The sequence below is a fragment of the Sitodiplosis mosellana genome, unplaced genomic scaffold (genome assembly GCF_009176505.1).
Source record: "Sitodiplosis mosellana isolate CC-2019 unplaced genomic scaffold, AAFC_SMos_1.0 Smas_scaffold_6181, whole genome shotgun sequence".
NCBI classification, from domain to species: Eukaryota; Metazoa; Arthropoda; class Insecta; order Diptera; family Cecidomyiidae; genus Sitodiplosis; species Sitodiplosis mosellana.
The window spans coordinates 3,947,968-3,964,288 of NW_022601422.1; the positions used below are offsets into that span (position 1 = coordinate 3,947,968).

At 37.6% G+C, this 16,321-nt stretch overlaps 1 protein-coding gene across 12 annotated transcripts in view; it reads left to right on the plus strand.

Moving 5' to 3' along the window:
- The window catches only part of LOC129576154 (guanylate cyclase 32E), a 39,993-nt gene that overhangs the window by 11,383 nt on the left and 12,289 nt on the right, over positions 1 to 16,321 (plus strand). For 2 of the 12 annotated variants that reach the window (XM_055460792.1, XM_055460802.1), the window contains exons 1-3: positions 5,224 to 6,682; positions 7,036 to 7,188; positions 14,585 to 15,057. In XM_055460792.1, the coding sequence (XP_055316767.1) occupies positions 14,913 to 15,057 (145 nt within the window). In that variant the 5' untranslated portion in view covers positions 5,224 to 6,682; positions 7,036 to 7,188; positions 14,585 to 14,912. Of the gene's footprint in view, positions 1 to 5,223; positions 6,683 to 7,035; positions 7,189 to 14,584; positions 15,058 to 16,321 lie in introns of those variants that run through there. The other 10 variants (XM_055460796.1, XM_055460799.1, XM_055460798.1 and 7 more) reach the window with 8 other exon arrangements.

A 16,321-nucleotide genomic window follows, 5' to 3' on the forward strand; every position in this document is an offset into this window, starting at 1 on the left:
AATTGCACACATTGATTCGAATCGTTGGGTCTTTTTCTCTCTCAAAACTTACGTTGTACGGTGTAGATGGTTTAATCCCAATCAAATCCGCTTGGAATCTGCATATAATGACCGTTTTGCATAGAGACTTTGTGCAGAAAAGAAAAATTAGCGCCTTATCTTGAGGCGAACAAGACGTGTATATACAATTTAAGCGAAAACGAAGAAAAGAAAACAACACAATCCGTTATCTCATTAAAAATTGACAGTAGCTGATATTTGGTTGGAACGAAGAAGTTTTCGATTTCAAGCGTAAAACAAAAACGAAAGTTTTGCTCTAACGTCAGAAAAGCTCATCCACTTGAGAAACATTTGCAACAGTATTAATTAGCCAGTACACTTGAAATGTTGATCATTTCAACAGGTTGTCAAAGCAACAAGTTGTCTTTTCTTTCCCTCGATACGCGACGCGCCACTCATCAAAAACTAAAAACATAAGACATATTCTGATGCTGGTCATGCACCCCAGACAAACAAAAAGAGAAACACAAAAACAACGCTCCTTTTTGTTTTGTTTTTTTTTTTTTGATTCCGCGTATTTTTAGCATTTTCACTCGAATCCATTATGAGTTCAAACATTTGCTGTCCAATCACATGGCACAACAAATATTAATTCAATGTTTTGCAATCGCAAACATAGAAGAAGAAAAAACTATTCTAAGAAAAGAACAACAACAGCAGCAACAACAAAACTAACAGAGACTTAAACATAGTCTTTTTGCCATTATTCGCATGAAAAAGTTTGAATTGGCAGCCGTTTAAAAGTTTTGGACCGAACCGATGTTTTGAATATATCAAATGATTTTTTTCTTCTCTAAATTAATTAGCATTTCAGTGGGAGGCAGCAGCAGCATTAGCAGCAGCAGCACTCAGACAACCGACACACATGTTTGCATAGAGCAACGTTTCAACTCGATTGCAACAAAACTTAAATGTTAACCAATGACACATAATGTAAACACTGCGTTGAGCAATTATTCAATTTGCAATGAAACCAATTCTAGATGTTGGACAGCTTTTTTTTTATTGCTTCGAACGTTTTTCTTTGCTTTGCAAAGGGAAACCAAATTATACGCTTTAAATCAAACGAATTATTTTTTTTTTTCGTAGAGAGTAACGATGCCGATTAAAATTGTTTCGCAAGAAAAATTCGTTCGATATTGAAATGGGTTTTTATGGTTTGGATTTCATGGAATTACAACATTTAAATAAAATCACACGTTTAGTTTGGATTTCGTAAGAATAGAATTTTTTTTTCTATTGCCAGAAATCACGTGATTTATTTTCAAAGAAGAGAAAAATATTACATTTTTGCCCAAAATTCGCTAATTAAATTATGTAGATTGTATACAGTATATACTATTGTTTCGACGACGACGACGACGACGACGACGAAGCAGGGAAATCCTTTTGATAGGATTTGGCGCTATGTTCAAAAGGTAATAACTCGTTGAGCACATGTGATTGAGTGGAACGACAATCAAATGTGAAAGACGTCTGTCGCTTGTACGAACCGGCAAAGCAAATAGCAAAGATGATGAGAATTGATGAGACAAGAATGAACGTTGATGTAAGCAATCAATGTCGATGAAGCGTTCACTTTAATTGAAAGAATCAAGTGACTTTATTATACATTCTTTTATTGAGAAAATAGCATGAAAGAGAATCGAATTTGGTTTGGTTCAATGTCTGGACTTCGGGGGAAAATGCAGAAAACTGTACTGTGGCTATAAAAGCTATTCATCAGAATATAAAAAGTGAGTGTGTTCGACATTTTTGAATGGTTTAAAACTTTTGCTGGTTTGTCGTTGCAGGAACTTCTATTTTCCATTATTCTTTTTGATTTCTATTTTATGCGTAAAACTATATCGTTCATTTTCCTATTTCACGTGTTAAACTGTAATCCAATAGCTTAAAGGATACACCATTCCAATGGAATACTTTAAATTTTTTGGCCCTCCATTTTTTTTAAATTCCGTTTTTTAACTTGTAATTTTCATTTGTATTTTTCAGTCGTGTTTGTTATCGAATCGGTGGAGATCCGAGAGCATCCTTATCTACCGATTTCCAAAAAGTTTTGCGTTTCAATTGGAACAAAAACAAAGAACATAAACCAATTGTCATCTCAGCACCTTTTTCAATTACGAAGGAGATGGCTTTAGCAACACCTCCGCCAATGTCTCGAGCATATCTAACATTGCTGATTAATTTGCAGATATGTGCGTGCGGTGTGTGTGTGTGTGTGTGTGTGTGTGTGCAATCCGGTTGAATTCAGCATTGGCATCGAGCATTCATAAATGAATCATCTGAAAATCTCAATCTCTTGCAATGCTAGGTAATTACCACAAACGAAATGTCGTGCGCGTTTTATCACCGACAAAGCGATAACCGGTTGCTTCGTTCATTGTGTGTGTTCATCGAAAGCGAAATTGTTGGCGCGTCAAGTTCGTTTATGAAGACATTTTCCATGTTTGGCTGGTCTCGGTCGTGTTGTCAGCAGCAAATGAACCAACAAATGAACGAATGAGAGACAAAGAGCCGCTCGCGACCACCACAGCCGTTTTGTGCTCACTCTCTCTCTCTCCCTCTCTGTCTCTCTCTCTTTCATTGTGTGCATGATGTAATAATAAAATGCGGAATAAACACGCATTTATACTTAAGCTGCAATCTGCTGTTTATTTTACTCGCTGCTATCGCCATTGTATTCTGCACCGTCCGTTCGACTCATTACAATTGTTTCGCCTCTTCTCCTCTCATGTCTCTTCCTCTGTCGGTCGATGCGCGCGTTTTATTTCCATTTATCCACCCTGAAGCTTGTTTCAATAAATTCACTTTTATTTTTATTGGATGCTGCTGTGTTATTATTTAGTTGTAACGATTTCTTTCTTTCGCTTTTGCTTTCGTTCGTCTTTTTAAATCGCGTTGCTATTTGCGGCGATTTGGTGGCATGGTTTGTTTGTTTTTTTTTTCTTATGAAAATCATCCATCCGTATGCTTTATTATTGGTAAGCGTTCATTGAATTTTCGGCGCATTTGGCGTAAGTAAATTGTGTCTATCCATATTAGGCGACGGCAGCGGCGGCGGCGTTCACCATCAACCAATATTCTCGGCAAATTGAAAATGTTCACTACTCGCTGCGTAGTCGAATCGAATGCATGAATTCACATGGACACAACGCAACAACGGCGGTGAAGATTTAGTTATTTCAGCCTAGCCCTCCCTCGTCGTCCGCATCCGAAAAATCTCCATTTGATTTATGAAATTAAGCAATTGATTTATGCTTTTTATGCGGAAAACGGAACCATATTTCATACCAATTTACAAAGTGTATAAGCGCCATGCTATTGACGTCAACACAGCAAACAATACACAGCGGATGAGATAGATATAACCAAATTCAGATTCAAAAGATGGGACTTGCAAAATGAAAACTAAAAATCCCTTATCGGAACAAAGAATCCGCGAAAAGTTTTTATCCTAACATCAAACTCACACTTGGCATTTAATTCTATTGTAAGCGAGAAAAAAATTAGCAACATAAACAAGATGCTTCTAGGCCAGTTTTTGGTCGTTCATTCGAATAAAATTGAGGCAAATCGACCGGAGAAAAAATATTAATAAAAGCAAATAAATGGGATTTTAGAATTAAAGGGCTAAGGAGATGGTAGAGCGTAACGATTTCATTGGAAAAGCATATTTTATAGCTTAACAAAGATCTAATCTCACTCTTGAATTCAAACGACTTGTCGCAAAGATTTTTTTTTTGTTATTAATTTTTTTTATGATATTTTCCTCTTTTGTCCTTTTCCTTCCATTTTTTCATACTTTTCTTTGTTCTCTTAAATGCATGTCCCTTTTTAAAATACTTGGTTTTTCAATTTTCAGTTTTGTTTGGATTCTTCATTACAGTTTCAGTTTCCGATTGCTTTTTTTTCAATTCCAGTTTGTCTAGAGAGTTTAAAACAATTTTCGCGGAACAAAATGGAGACTCAGAACTTTGGGTAAATTAATGAGCATCCATTAGGAAAAAGTTTTCTTTTTGAACTAATGAATTGATTTGCTTTGGCTTCTTCTTGGCTGTGTCAATATTATTTGATGTCTTCTTTTCCCGTCACAGATGATCTGAACGGTTGTCTTCAGCTCTGAATGTTGTTACGGCGCGGTTGTCAGACGAGATAGAGACAGGCAAAGAGCATGAGAAAGGGAAGGAGAGAAAGAGAGAAAGAGAGAGAGAGAAGAAAAAAATGTTGTGCTAAGCAGAGCATGTAGTAAGTTGTAAGCTATCATGTTTGTTTGATAAGGAGAAAGAAGTGGTGCGTTGCGTTGTAGCATAAAACCGAGTGCGAATATCACGATAAAAAAGGGCAATTACGACAAGAAAGTTTACAATTGGCAAGCGAGCGACCGAGACAGCGTGCATAAGCTGAACGGTGCAGTGATAAGAGACTGGTGACCATTGAAATGATCAATAATGAAAAGAGCAAAATTAAACACAGTTCGAACATGATGTAGCTTTGGCCAATACACAACGAGAAAAGGGAAAAAACGAGTGTGAATCACGGGAAAGCACGCAGCATCACCCGTAGCAGCAGCAGCAGCAGTATTGGCGGCAGTATTGGCGGCGAATGTATAAACAATCGAAGTAGTACAATCGAATCAAAGGCGGTAAACAGCTGGTAAAAGCATTGTCAACAACGCACGAGTCCACGAGAAACACCAACGCCAGCGAAACACTAGTGAAATAAGAGGAACAAAATGAACAGCAACAAAAAAAAAACAGAGCAGACAAACAGGCAAAACAAATGTATGTGTAGCATAAAATGCAAACCATTACCAAAAATGCAGAGACGCACGCGGCATCCAAAAAAAAACTCAACCAACAAAGCAACGGAGCAAGAGAAGAAGACGAATAACCAGAAAAAAAAACGGCAAAAAATTGAGTGTTATGTGGTGGCGAGAGAACAGCTGCCTAAATGAGATATTTGTTGGGTTGTTTTTTTTTTTTTAGGTGGAGCGAACGAGCTCTGTTCGGACCGACCGTTTCATGTGTACACTGTACAGTGTACACACTGTGTGTGCTCGGTGTGTAGCCAATTGTACTGAGCAAGCAGCAGCAACAGCAGCAACAGCAGCAACAACAACGGCAGCAACCGAGCAACGAACAGCACCGTACACATAGCACACGCTGTACAACGAGAACCGATGTGCGATTTGTGTGCTTATAAAATGCTGTTGTGCTTTTAAATGCCAGAGTCAAGACGGAGCGCTTACATGATTTTCCTCACAGTATGACAAAATTTCTTGACGTGAACGGATGCATCAACCCATAGAGTCTCTATCGTCATAGTCGTCGGAATCGGTACTTTAGCCGTTTTCGATATTCACGCAAAATAAAAGCGACCAAACGAAAAAAAAAAAAAAGATACAAAAGAGCGAGAGATACCGAGACACAAGAGAATTTTACACAGCATTGTGAACATACCGATGGATTGCGAATGTGAATCGTAATCAGTTGTATATTGTTGCTTGTTTCGTGTGTTTCAATTTTTTCAAACATAGTTTTCGGTTTTGTTTTTATTGAATAAATTTCTGCGTGAGTTTTTTCTATTTCGGTTTTCATTGCATGAATGTGGGAAAAAAGAACCGAGGAGCGAAATAGAAAGAGAGAGAGAGAGAGAGAGAGAGTGATATGCAACGTGCAATGCCAATCATAAACTGATTTGTGAAAAATGAACAAGCAAAATGCTTAACCGTTTCAAATGATTTTCATTGAAAATTCAAACAGACAATGAACGCTCAACTCGAAATGCAAACTGAATGAACAGTCGGTTTTATTCATGAGCATCGATACACTTTTTACACCGATACAACCCGATGATCTGACACACAAAATACACCGACTCCTTGAAGAATGGAATTAAAAACTGAATTATTGAATTAAAACCACTTGTTTAACTGCAAAAATATAACGAACTCAGTGGAAATTGAAGAAATTCGAAGGATGAGGTACAATTCTTTCATCGAATCTGTGTGTGAATCGTGATAAAACAAATGTTTTAATGTTATCAATAAAATAAAAAAAATAACTATAAATTGATGTTTAATACAAATCATAAGCACTAAACGAAAATTTAAGTGAAGAACGAAAGTGAAAAAGATTCTTAAGAACAGAGCGAAATTGAATACGTTCAAGCGAATCAAGCTTTCGGAAAAGAATTCAAATCCCAAGCTTCGAAATAAAACCTGTGCATAAAACTCAACGGCCAACCAGTTGCTTTGCGAATCGAAAAAGAATCGTGTGAAATGATGAGTGTGCAAATGAGAATAGCGCGACGACCGCATTAATTTGGCGTACGTTCATCGTTTATTACTTTATTTTTTTATTGACATCATTTGATATTGATGCTTTTGCTCTCACTCTTCGATCTCAATCGATGGCAGCGATGAATTCGAATAAAATTTGTGTTTTATTTATGCTCTCCAAACGTGATAGACAAACGCAAAAATAGCCAAATACGCACACGACAGACAAATTGAAACGCGCTTTCGCAAAGATAGAGAATAGAAAAAAAAGAGCATACACATTACGTGAATCTAATGAGAAAACGCATACACGACGACAAGAACAGCGCAAACACAACAGTGAGTGATGTTTAGAGAATGAACGAAAACGAGAGATAGACACGGAGAGAAAAAGAAAAAAACTGAACAGAAATCAGACAGACGCACAGAAACACACCATTCATCGGTCCAATTGTTATTATTGACTCTCTCTCTCTCTCTCTCTCTCTCTCTCTCTCTCTCTCTCTCTCTCTCTCTCTCTCTTTTTTTTTCATTTATTCCAATAATTACCTAATTAAATGTATTATTTAATTATTGTGACGATTTGTTGCTAGTTATCAGTGTTTCTGTTTTTTTTTCTTCTTTTGTCGTTCGCACAAATTCGCACACGATTCCCCGCTAACTATAAATTCTCGTCATCTCTATCTCGTCAGTCAGCCGTCGACTCGTTGTTTTCATCTTGGTGTGTCTTTGAAACAATTGACATAGAAATCATTTGCATTTGAATTGTGCGCGTACCGAACACAAAACAGCATTTTTTCGATTTTTGGCAGCTCGATCACGTACAACGAAGACACGAAAAAAAGGTAAAAAATTCTAGACCATTCAATACGTTGCCGTTGAAACGGTTTGGAAAAGTGTAATGAAAACAGCTGATTTCAATTGAGACATGTTAATATCGTTAATTATACGTACGTTTTTCAAACGAGCCAACACATATTTTGGGTGATTTTCAACCGGGTGCGTTCACAACGATGAGTTTCTTCAAGCATTGCTTGGTTTGAGTGTAGAAAATTCGATGGGTTTCGCAGAATTCCGGCGTATTTTGGGGAATTTTGATGAATTTCAGCGTATTTTCGTTGAATTTTCGTGGGCTTTGATAGATTTTAATCAAAAATTTCGGTGACTTTTTCGATATTGTGCTTATTCAGTTCGATTTGTAAATGATTTTGTTGAAAAACCGACGATTGGCTATCAAGTATTGTTGTCAATGATCGTTTTTTTTTTTTCAAATGATCATTGAACTGTTTTGCATTGTTTCCTTCAATTTCCGTCCACTTGATCGATGATCATTGCCAATCGATCGAATGCAAACGGCATTCGGCTGGAAAGTGCATCACACACGTACGTACGCACACACATGCACACCGAGCGAATCAAATTCATTTTGACAGAAAACAATGAGCCCATTTCTCACGTTCGCATCACATCACTCAGTGCTCCGTTGACCGTGTGTTCTGGCTGTGCGTTGTTGTTACTGCTTCAAACGCAAAATATCGAGAGGCAGAGAGGGAAAAAAGCAACACACATCAGTTTCCAGCAAATATTTGTTTGTTATTGATTTATGCATTATAATCGTAGAACATTGAATGTTTCTTTTTTCCATTGAATATTATTTTAATTTGATTAAATGTGCAATCGTAGTCGCGCCTGCACTTGCACTATCAAGCTCAATGCAAGTTCGATTTTGAGCGCATACAAACATCTATACACCCATTCATGACCGTTTGCGCTTGAATATCGGTTAAAAGTGAAAAATGGCTAAATAAAAATGAACGCAAGAAACGAAAAAAAAAAAACGAATCAAACACCGATTCAAGCTCGAGTGCGACCAATAAAAATGGTAAACGCGTGAGCGAGCGAGTGAGCGCTTACAGCAAAACTTTTAAAATGAGCCTAAGTTGTCAGGCACACTGCGTGTGCGAAGAGAAACACAGAGAACATTGGTATGCGTTAGAACTGTGTGCAAAATGCTTTGCAACCGCCACAGCAACGACGAAAAAACAAACACGCCAGCGACAGACGAAATACAGAGAGACACAACGAATCTATTTCTGATTTGATTTGTGTTTTATTTGTTTAAAAAATCATCATTGCAATTCGAAAATTTAATGCGCTTATTATCTGGCATTCATTCAACACATTATATTGCCCCGTTCACATATAAATAAATGTGCGCGCACGCGAGAGATAGAGAGAAGAAACAGAAGAAGAAGAAGAAGAAGAAAAAAGAACGTCAACTGCACACAGTGCACACGTATAAATACGCGGTTTCGTTGCGCTCGCGCCAATTGGGCTTGTTCATTGGATTCGGTCTTTTGCGTGCGCGATTTGGAGCCTGTGTGCATTTAGCACATTGTCAAGTGCACATACACGACAGAAAGCATGAGAATTGCGCCAGCGAACGGCACAAAAAAAAACGAGATCGAGCGACTAAGCGACTGAGCGACTTAAAAGTGAGAGTGAAAATACGGCGCTCAATTGACGAAAGTTTTAAAACTATTCGTGGTTTACAATTATTAGTCCATTTGGAGAGAATGATGTTCTTGTTGAATCGAAACAATGAACACACAGCCAGACACAAACACCGAAAATGGGGACAAACTCCGATTCAGTAAATGGTCGTCATTGTGACAATGGAGAACCTTCTAACGACCGATAAAAACTGTAATTCGGTTTTTTTTTTCAGCTAATGTGCCACCCGATCCGAAAAATCCGCCTTCGAAAAGAACGACATACAACGACCGAATGAATGCAAAAAAGTGGCCAATATCGCGCTGGTTTGAAAAACAAAAATCGTAAATAAAGAGACAATCGCACAAATGGGTCTTGTTGCCGCGAAATTATTTTCCTATTTGTGTGCTCATTTGTTTCTTCTTCTTCTTCTTTGCTTTCATTCTTGGAAAGTGCTTTTATCATATACTTGGATTAACAATGATTGTATGTGTCTTTGTATGTGACTCATTTGCACCTACTAATTAAAGAACTGCGGCTTTGTTACCGTAAATGAACTATCGCTTGAATGGTTCATTGATATCAAAAGCGAAAAGACCTCAATTGAAAATTGTATTGAACTTCTTTTTTTCTCAATAAGCCAAGCCAATTGGGCTTAAATATAATGACTCAATCGGTATTCTACCGACCATCTAGGTCGATGCAACAGTTGATCGACGCCACAAATGAGACAGCTTTTGAACAACATTGAACAAGATTGAAAAATACAGAATTCGAATCGAGGATGCATGTTCGTTTTTAAGGAGAGGTACTCGTTGTTGGGTGTTTTTCGAGAATGTCGGAGAGTTACACAATTTGGAAATTGGCAGATTGTCCCAAAAGAAAAAAAAGGACTTCGTCCCAAAAAAATACCATTTTTTTTTTCCAGAACGGAAACAAATTGTTGAATGAAAAATCGCTTTTCTAAAGCCTCTCAAAACGAATGCATCGTTCAAAAGAATCATTTCATTTGTTTCAAGTTTGCATTGTTTGCTTATCCTATTTTCCTTTTAGAATGAATGCAGTCTTTGAAATAATATGTTACCCATTGAATGAGTCGATTTTTTTTTTCGTGCCTGGCAAATGCACAGAAGTCGGTCGTCACACACGCTTCCTTTGTATCAGTATTTCTTTAAGCGAAGGAATCAGACGAGAGTTGGATGCATTTGATGTGCGTTTGTATACCGAACCAGCATGTGAGTGTTTGTAAATACGTTTAATTTTCGCATGAGACGGCGCACATTCAGATATACGTTGAGCGCATCAATTACACAATCCTTTTGATTTTCTCATCTGCATCTTGTCACTCACTTTGATCGGATTTCTCTCTTTATATATCTCTCGCTCGCTCGTTGCGACAGCCGCCAAGGCTTTTCGTCAATTTTTCGTGACTTTGTTCGGTTGTTGCTTATTCGCTTTTCCGTCATTTTCACTGGCTGGCCAAATGCGTAGTGTGTGGAATACAAACACGAATAATAATTGAATATATTTAATTGGGTTATCTATTTTTAATTCGAATGGTGATAACCGAAAACCATGTTCTATATTATAATGTAGGCAAAAAAAGTGGCGATTACACGTTGTAACGTATATTTCTCTCTCTTTCACTCGTTGAACATTTACCGAAGAAATGCTTCTAACCGATATAATAACAATAATTGGCATTTGAGTAACAACCGTGTGACAATGCGTATCGAACTGAGCAAATTCGCTCGTAATAATTATTGCAATGTTTTCGTTGTGGAAGCAATGACTTTAGAACAAAAAAGCCAGCAACAGCCAGCGTTTGAAACGATTCGTTTCAAATTTTATTTGTTTGTTTGTTTGTTCACGAATGTTTCAATAAAATGTTGAACATCTTCGCAAGTAGTTTCACTTTTTTTCTTTCATTTGCTCAAAGAAAAAAAAAATACCGACAACGGGTTCCGTTTATCGTCACATGAGCAGTAGTATTCTTGGGGCATGGTGCGAGGCATGACACCTCGATAAGTATGTTAATAAGATATCCGATGAACGGCTTTATTATGTGTTAAGTCATTTTTCCCTCTCTCTCTCTCTCTCTCTCTCTCTTTCTCTTCCAAATCATTACAACAACAACTCGAAATTTCGAACGAGACTAGATAGTTAAACAAGTGAATGAGTTGGTGGAGCGAAAATAGCGAAACAGAAGACGTATAAAGAAGATACCTATGCTAATAAATTTTTTGGCTAATATACTGTTTACATATTGTCTCTTTGCTCCAAATTAGTATTTATTGACAAATACGAAGCGACTGTGTTCACAGCGTAAATAACAGCTCATTCGACCGTTTTTTTTCTCTCTAGTTCACGTCATTTCGAGAGAATGATAGCGCCAATGCTAAACATAGAGAAAGAGAGAGAGAGAGAGAGAGAGAGAGAGAGAGAGAGAGTGCAAAAAAGTGAACAACAAAGAAAATTTATGAGAAATTAGTGCTATTACTAGCAATAATTGTTGTTGTATTGCCGAACGTTTTTTCTTTCCAATGATTTGGTTTTTGTATTGCCTCAATACGTTCGAATTGCCGTTTGTTCAACTACACCACTAAAGCGAGAAACGTCACTCATTCTTTTTTCCTTATTAAAGAAAAAGAATTTTGGCAGTGCGGGACTCGAACACCGCATACTCAGATTGCCGGTCTGATGCTTAAATTATTAATTTTCTCATAAATGCTCGTCGTTCTCAAACAATAACGACTAACAACAGCAACAAAAAAGAGAGCGCAATCTCTCCTCAATAAACTATATCGAAGAGTGGTTCTCTCGTAAAATAAAAACCAACACAAAAACCTTTCGCAGTAATACACTGCAAAAACAATGTGTGTAATGGCAATGCTTGTCACACTTTGAGCCTACGTTCAACTGAATTACTAGCGAGCTAAAACGTCGTTCGGCAGGTGGCTGAATGGTTAAGCATCAGACCGGCAATCTGAGTATGCGGTGTTCGAGTCCCGCACTGCCAAAATTCTTTTTCTTTAATAAGGAAAAAAGAATGAGTGACGTTTCTCGCTTTAGTGGTGTAGTTGAACAAACGGCAATTCGAACGTATTGAGGCAATACAAAAACCAAATCATTAACAAAGAAAATGTTACAAAACAAATGTCGCTATTATACTGAGCCGAAATGCGAAAGCGGGTCCACAACACTCTTGCTCATTCGCCAGCTCAAACTGAATTGATAAATGTACGCTTGTTCATATTGCAACGGAAAGTTACTGAAATTGCAATGGAATTGCTCGAAACAATTGATTTTCATTAAAGAAATATTGTCGTTGTTTTGAAAACCGATGGCCACGATGATTTACGAACGATGACGGGCAAATTCATTCATTACACATCGGGACAGTGTTCGGCGTGCACAGAAAGCACCCTTGATGCCGATGATTGGGGAAAATGTAGAACATCGCTGTCATTTTCCGTTAAGCTCATTTATTTAGGAGCTCATTTGTTGCATCCTTTCGCCGAACAAATAATAAATCACCCGGTTTAAAACGGGATCCGAAACGAGAGCAATTATATATCATTTTAAGTGGCCGGGAACATGCGACGAAGGGCGACGAATGCTCCAGACAGCGAGTAGGACCGAGCGAGCGAGAGAGTGAGCGATGAAGAGAGAGAGAGAGAGAGAGACTTCTCAGATGATAAAAGAAAAGAAAAAGAGAGTTTAAATAAGCAATTTGTATACATCTCAAGCAAATATGATGATTGACGCGTGTTTATATGCCAAAAAAAACGTTTACAAACAATAAAACAACACCTCATTGACCCCGGCCGCAGCGCGAAAGAAAAAAGAATCTCATTTGGGAATCTTTTCACTCGTCTCACTTTATTTGCAAATCATTTTTCTTCTTGCAAACGAAGTGAAAAGGAAAATTTGGGTTATTTGTACAGTTTAGTTAACAAATTAGGCAATTGGAAACGGCAACAAACAAAAATCTGACATTTTGATCTGTGCACCTCGGAGGTTGATACTTGATTTCACTTGAACATCTCATTCCGAACACGTACTCGATGTGCGGCACGCGACCGTTTTTCGGTACATTCACACTCCGGCCATTTTCGGACGTGAAAACAGCGATGCTTTCGTCTTCTCCTCCCAAAAAAGCGTTATTAATTTCGGTGTTCTTTTTTTGTGTGACTGGCTGTTGGGATGGACGCTCATAAATTCACATTGTGACAAATTTCCCCCATTCGTCACGTAATCTAATCGCTTTAAATCAGTTAAATGAATTCTTCTTGTTCATCATCATTGTCGCCCCCCCCCCCCCCTCTTCGAGCGCATGTCAGCGATGCCATCATCGGCACGCTGCACATCTCTCGTGTGTATCATTTCGCAAATTGTTACTCAATCGACGCAAATGCAAACAATCATCGTATTTTTTTTTATCTCATTCAATTGATCCAAAACCCGCGCTCACTCACCAGCTGTTGTTTATTTTCCCATCAATTGATTTGGCGTTATTTTTCTTCTTCTATTCCAATAGCAAGCGAAGAGAGCGAGCAAGAAAGAAAGGAAAACTCCGTTTTCAGGGTAATTGCACAAATAAACATTGGAACAAATTTACGATTTTTATTTAAATTGATTCACGCATTATTTATGCGTCATCAAATTAAAACCCACATATTTGCCGTAGAATTTTTATTGGTTTGACTCTCTGTGTGCTGGTTTTTTTTTTGTTGTCCTCTTCTTCGCTTTGGCAAAAATTGTATTTTTTTTTCATTACGTTCCACTTGTGCAAAAGGTGAAATCGATATTGAATGTGATAAAAAAAATTCATGCGATTAATGGATTTTTGGCTTGGCTTAAAATTAGGTCTATGCTAAATGCAAAAAAAGCCGCTTTTTTCTATCTCACTCCAAATTATACGATTTGATAGAGAACGAAAGAGCAATTGGATGGAAAATTGGCAATTTTCTACACCAAGCAAGAAAAAAAGTGGAACGAATTGTTTTTCCGGCAGAATAAAAACCGAAAATGTGCATGTGGAACGAACCTTTAAACGGATGATATGGGAAGTATGGCTCGCGCACAGCCCAGAACCACCGAGAAAAAGAATTACGAAGAAAGAGAGCACAGACTGTTTTTTTTTTTTATTGAAACACCGATAAATTTGCCTTCTAAATAGCCTAAATTTGATTGTGGTGTTGTTGGATTTTTTTGTTTCTCTTCGCTTTTTGTGTGTAAACAACAACACGTACACACATTTGGCCCCCCCCATAAATTAACCAAACACCTACTTAACTGCCTTTACCATTTCAACAATTCACACATTTAAATTGATATTTAAATGTGCTCAATGTCGACGACGACGACGAATACGGCAGCAGAGGCGGCTGCAATGCCAATGCAAACATAGGGGTATTGCAACTACCATAAAATATATGTATTTCATCAAGTTTATCAAGCTCTTTCCAAGTTTATGCATAGTGTTGAACTTTTGTTCAAGCTCTACCATCGAAATGTACAGTAAAATAATTTACGGGCACGACGTAAGATGGCGTTTTTTCTGGTCAAAAAAGTTGCAATATCCCTTTGAATGCAAACATTCGCAGAATTCGTTTTGCGCGCATTTCATGAGAAGGAAATTGAATTTGGCCACAATTTTCCAGAAAATTAAATCGATTAGTAGTAGAAATGGCGAGCCAATGCCATTATCAAAATTAAAACATTTTTTTTCCTTTTCAATTTCAGAAGAATTTGGAGAAAAAAATTCGGAGAATTTGAATAAAGAATAACAACAAAAACAACAACAACAACGACGATTGAAAAACGAGAACAACGCCACCAGCTCAACATACAATGAAATTGTCGTAGGGCAAAACAGGAACAACAGCAACAACAGAGGAAAAAAAACCAGCAACACATCGATTTAAATACAAATAAATCAGTTGGGAAGAAGGAAAAAAAAACGAGGGGAGAAAAATAAACGGGTACATGCAGGAGCTTTCATTCGGTTGTTGACTGTATGTAGCGCTATAAATGTGTGACTCACAAATCACAATTCAATGCACCAATATCCATGAATACGATCATGAAATCTGCTGGTTTCGTCTACATGTATATGTGCGTCTATACGAATATTATGGTTGTCGGTGAACTGTTCACATTGGGCTATTTGACTGGATCACAGCGGCGATCAGGAAATTTAGAGTATGCCAAACCAGGTAAATGGAACTTTTTCTTTCATACACTGACACCGACCGACCGACCGACCGACAGTGGTGCCGCTCATTCTCTGTCTCTCTCTTTCTCTCCTTCTCATACACTAAATCATCTCCATACCTCAACTTTCGACGCGTGCACACAGTTTCGCACTAATTACTTTAATGGAATTTTCCAATTACTCCACCGAAAAAAGAGTGAGCTGCTGCTGCAGCAGCAATAGCAACATTTAATTAGCTACGGTTTTTTGTTGCAAAACTTAAATTGAATCCAATGGCGAAGAAGCATTATGGAAACTTGTGTCTCACAATCAAAAGTTTTATTCTATCATTTTTCGTATGCATTCACACTCTCTCATCGTTTCTCATCGAAACTAATACACAGAGATGTGAGTGTGTGCGTGTGTGAAGAGCGGATAGAGTTTTTCTAATTAACTTCATATGGAAAAATCAGATGATGCATTCATTTTTTTCCACAATTGAATGACCCATTTCGTTTTGCATTGAATGAAATGGACGATGCAACAAAAAAAAAAACGATACAACCAACAATCAATACATTCGATGCACTTTGAATATGGACGAGAGACATCAACAAACATTCAAAACGCGATTAGACGAGAGGGAACAAAAAAAACTACCATTCGAAATTACTGTCATCATTTTTATTGACGTTTTTGTACATTGTTGCACAGATGTGGAGCAAATTGAGCAACGACAACTAGTTTGAACATGAACATCGAATGCGCGTTCTATTCGCTTGCACAGGATGTATTCAAGGGGAAGAAGGCAGATGAGAGAGACAGAGAGAGATTGAAATAGAACGAGTGAGATAGAAAGAGCGAAAAAGCAAGTGGGAAAGAGAAAGAGCAAGAGGAAAAGAGAGAGAGAAAAACAATGAACATTACAAAATGCAAGTGAATGGAAAAGCTTTTAACCCGTAGAGAGAAAAAAATGCGTTGAGTTTTGAAAATTGATTTGCCGGCTGTGATTTATATGAAAAATGTGCGAGCGGAAAGCCCAATGAAAACACCGTGCAACGCATGTTTCTGCACATGAGAAATTCCGATTGCTTGTTTTAGAGGACCAAAAACCAAGCACTTTTGCATCATTAGTTTGTTCGAAACCACGTCTAGATTTTTTTTTATCAACACATATAACCCAAATTTCAGGTCAAAATGAGCAAATCACAAACAAGAGCTTCGATTTGATAGGTAAATGCAAATGATTTCTACCTTTTCTGCCTTTGAACATCTAGTATGATCCT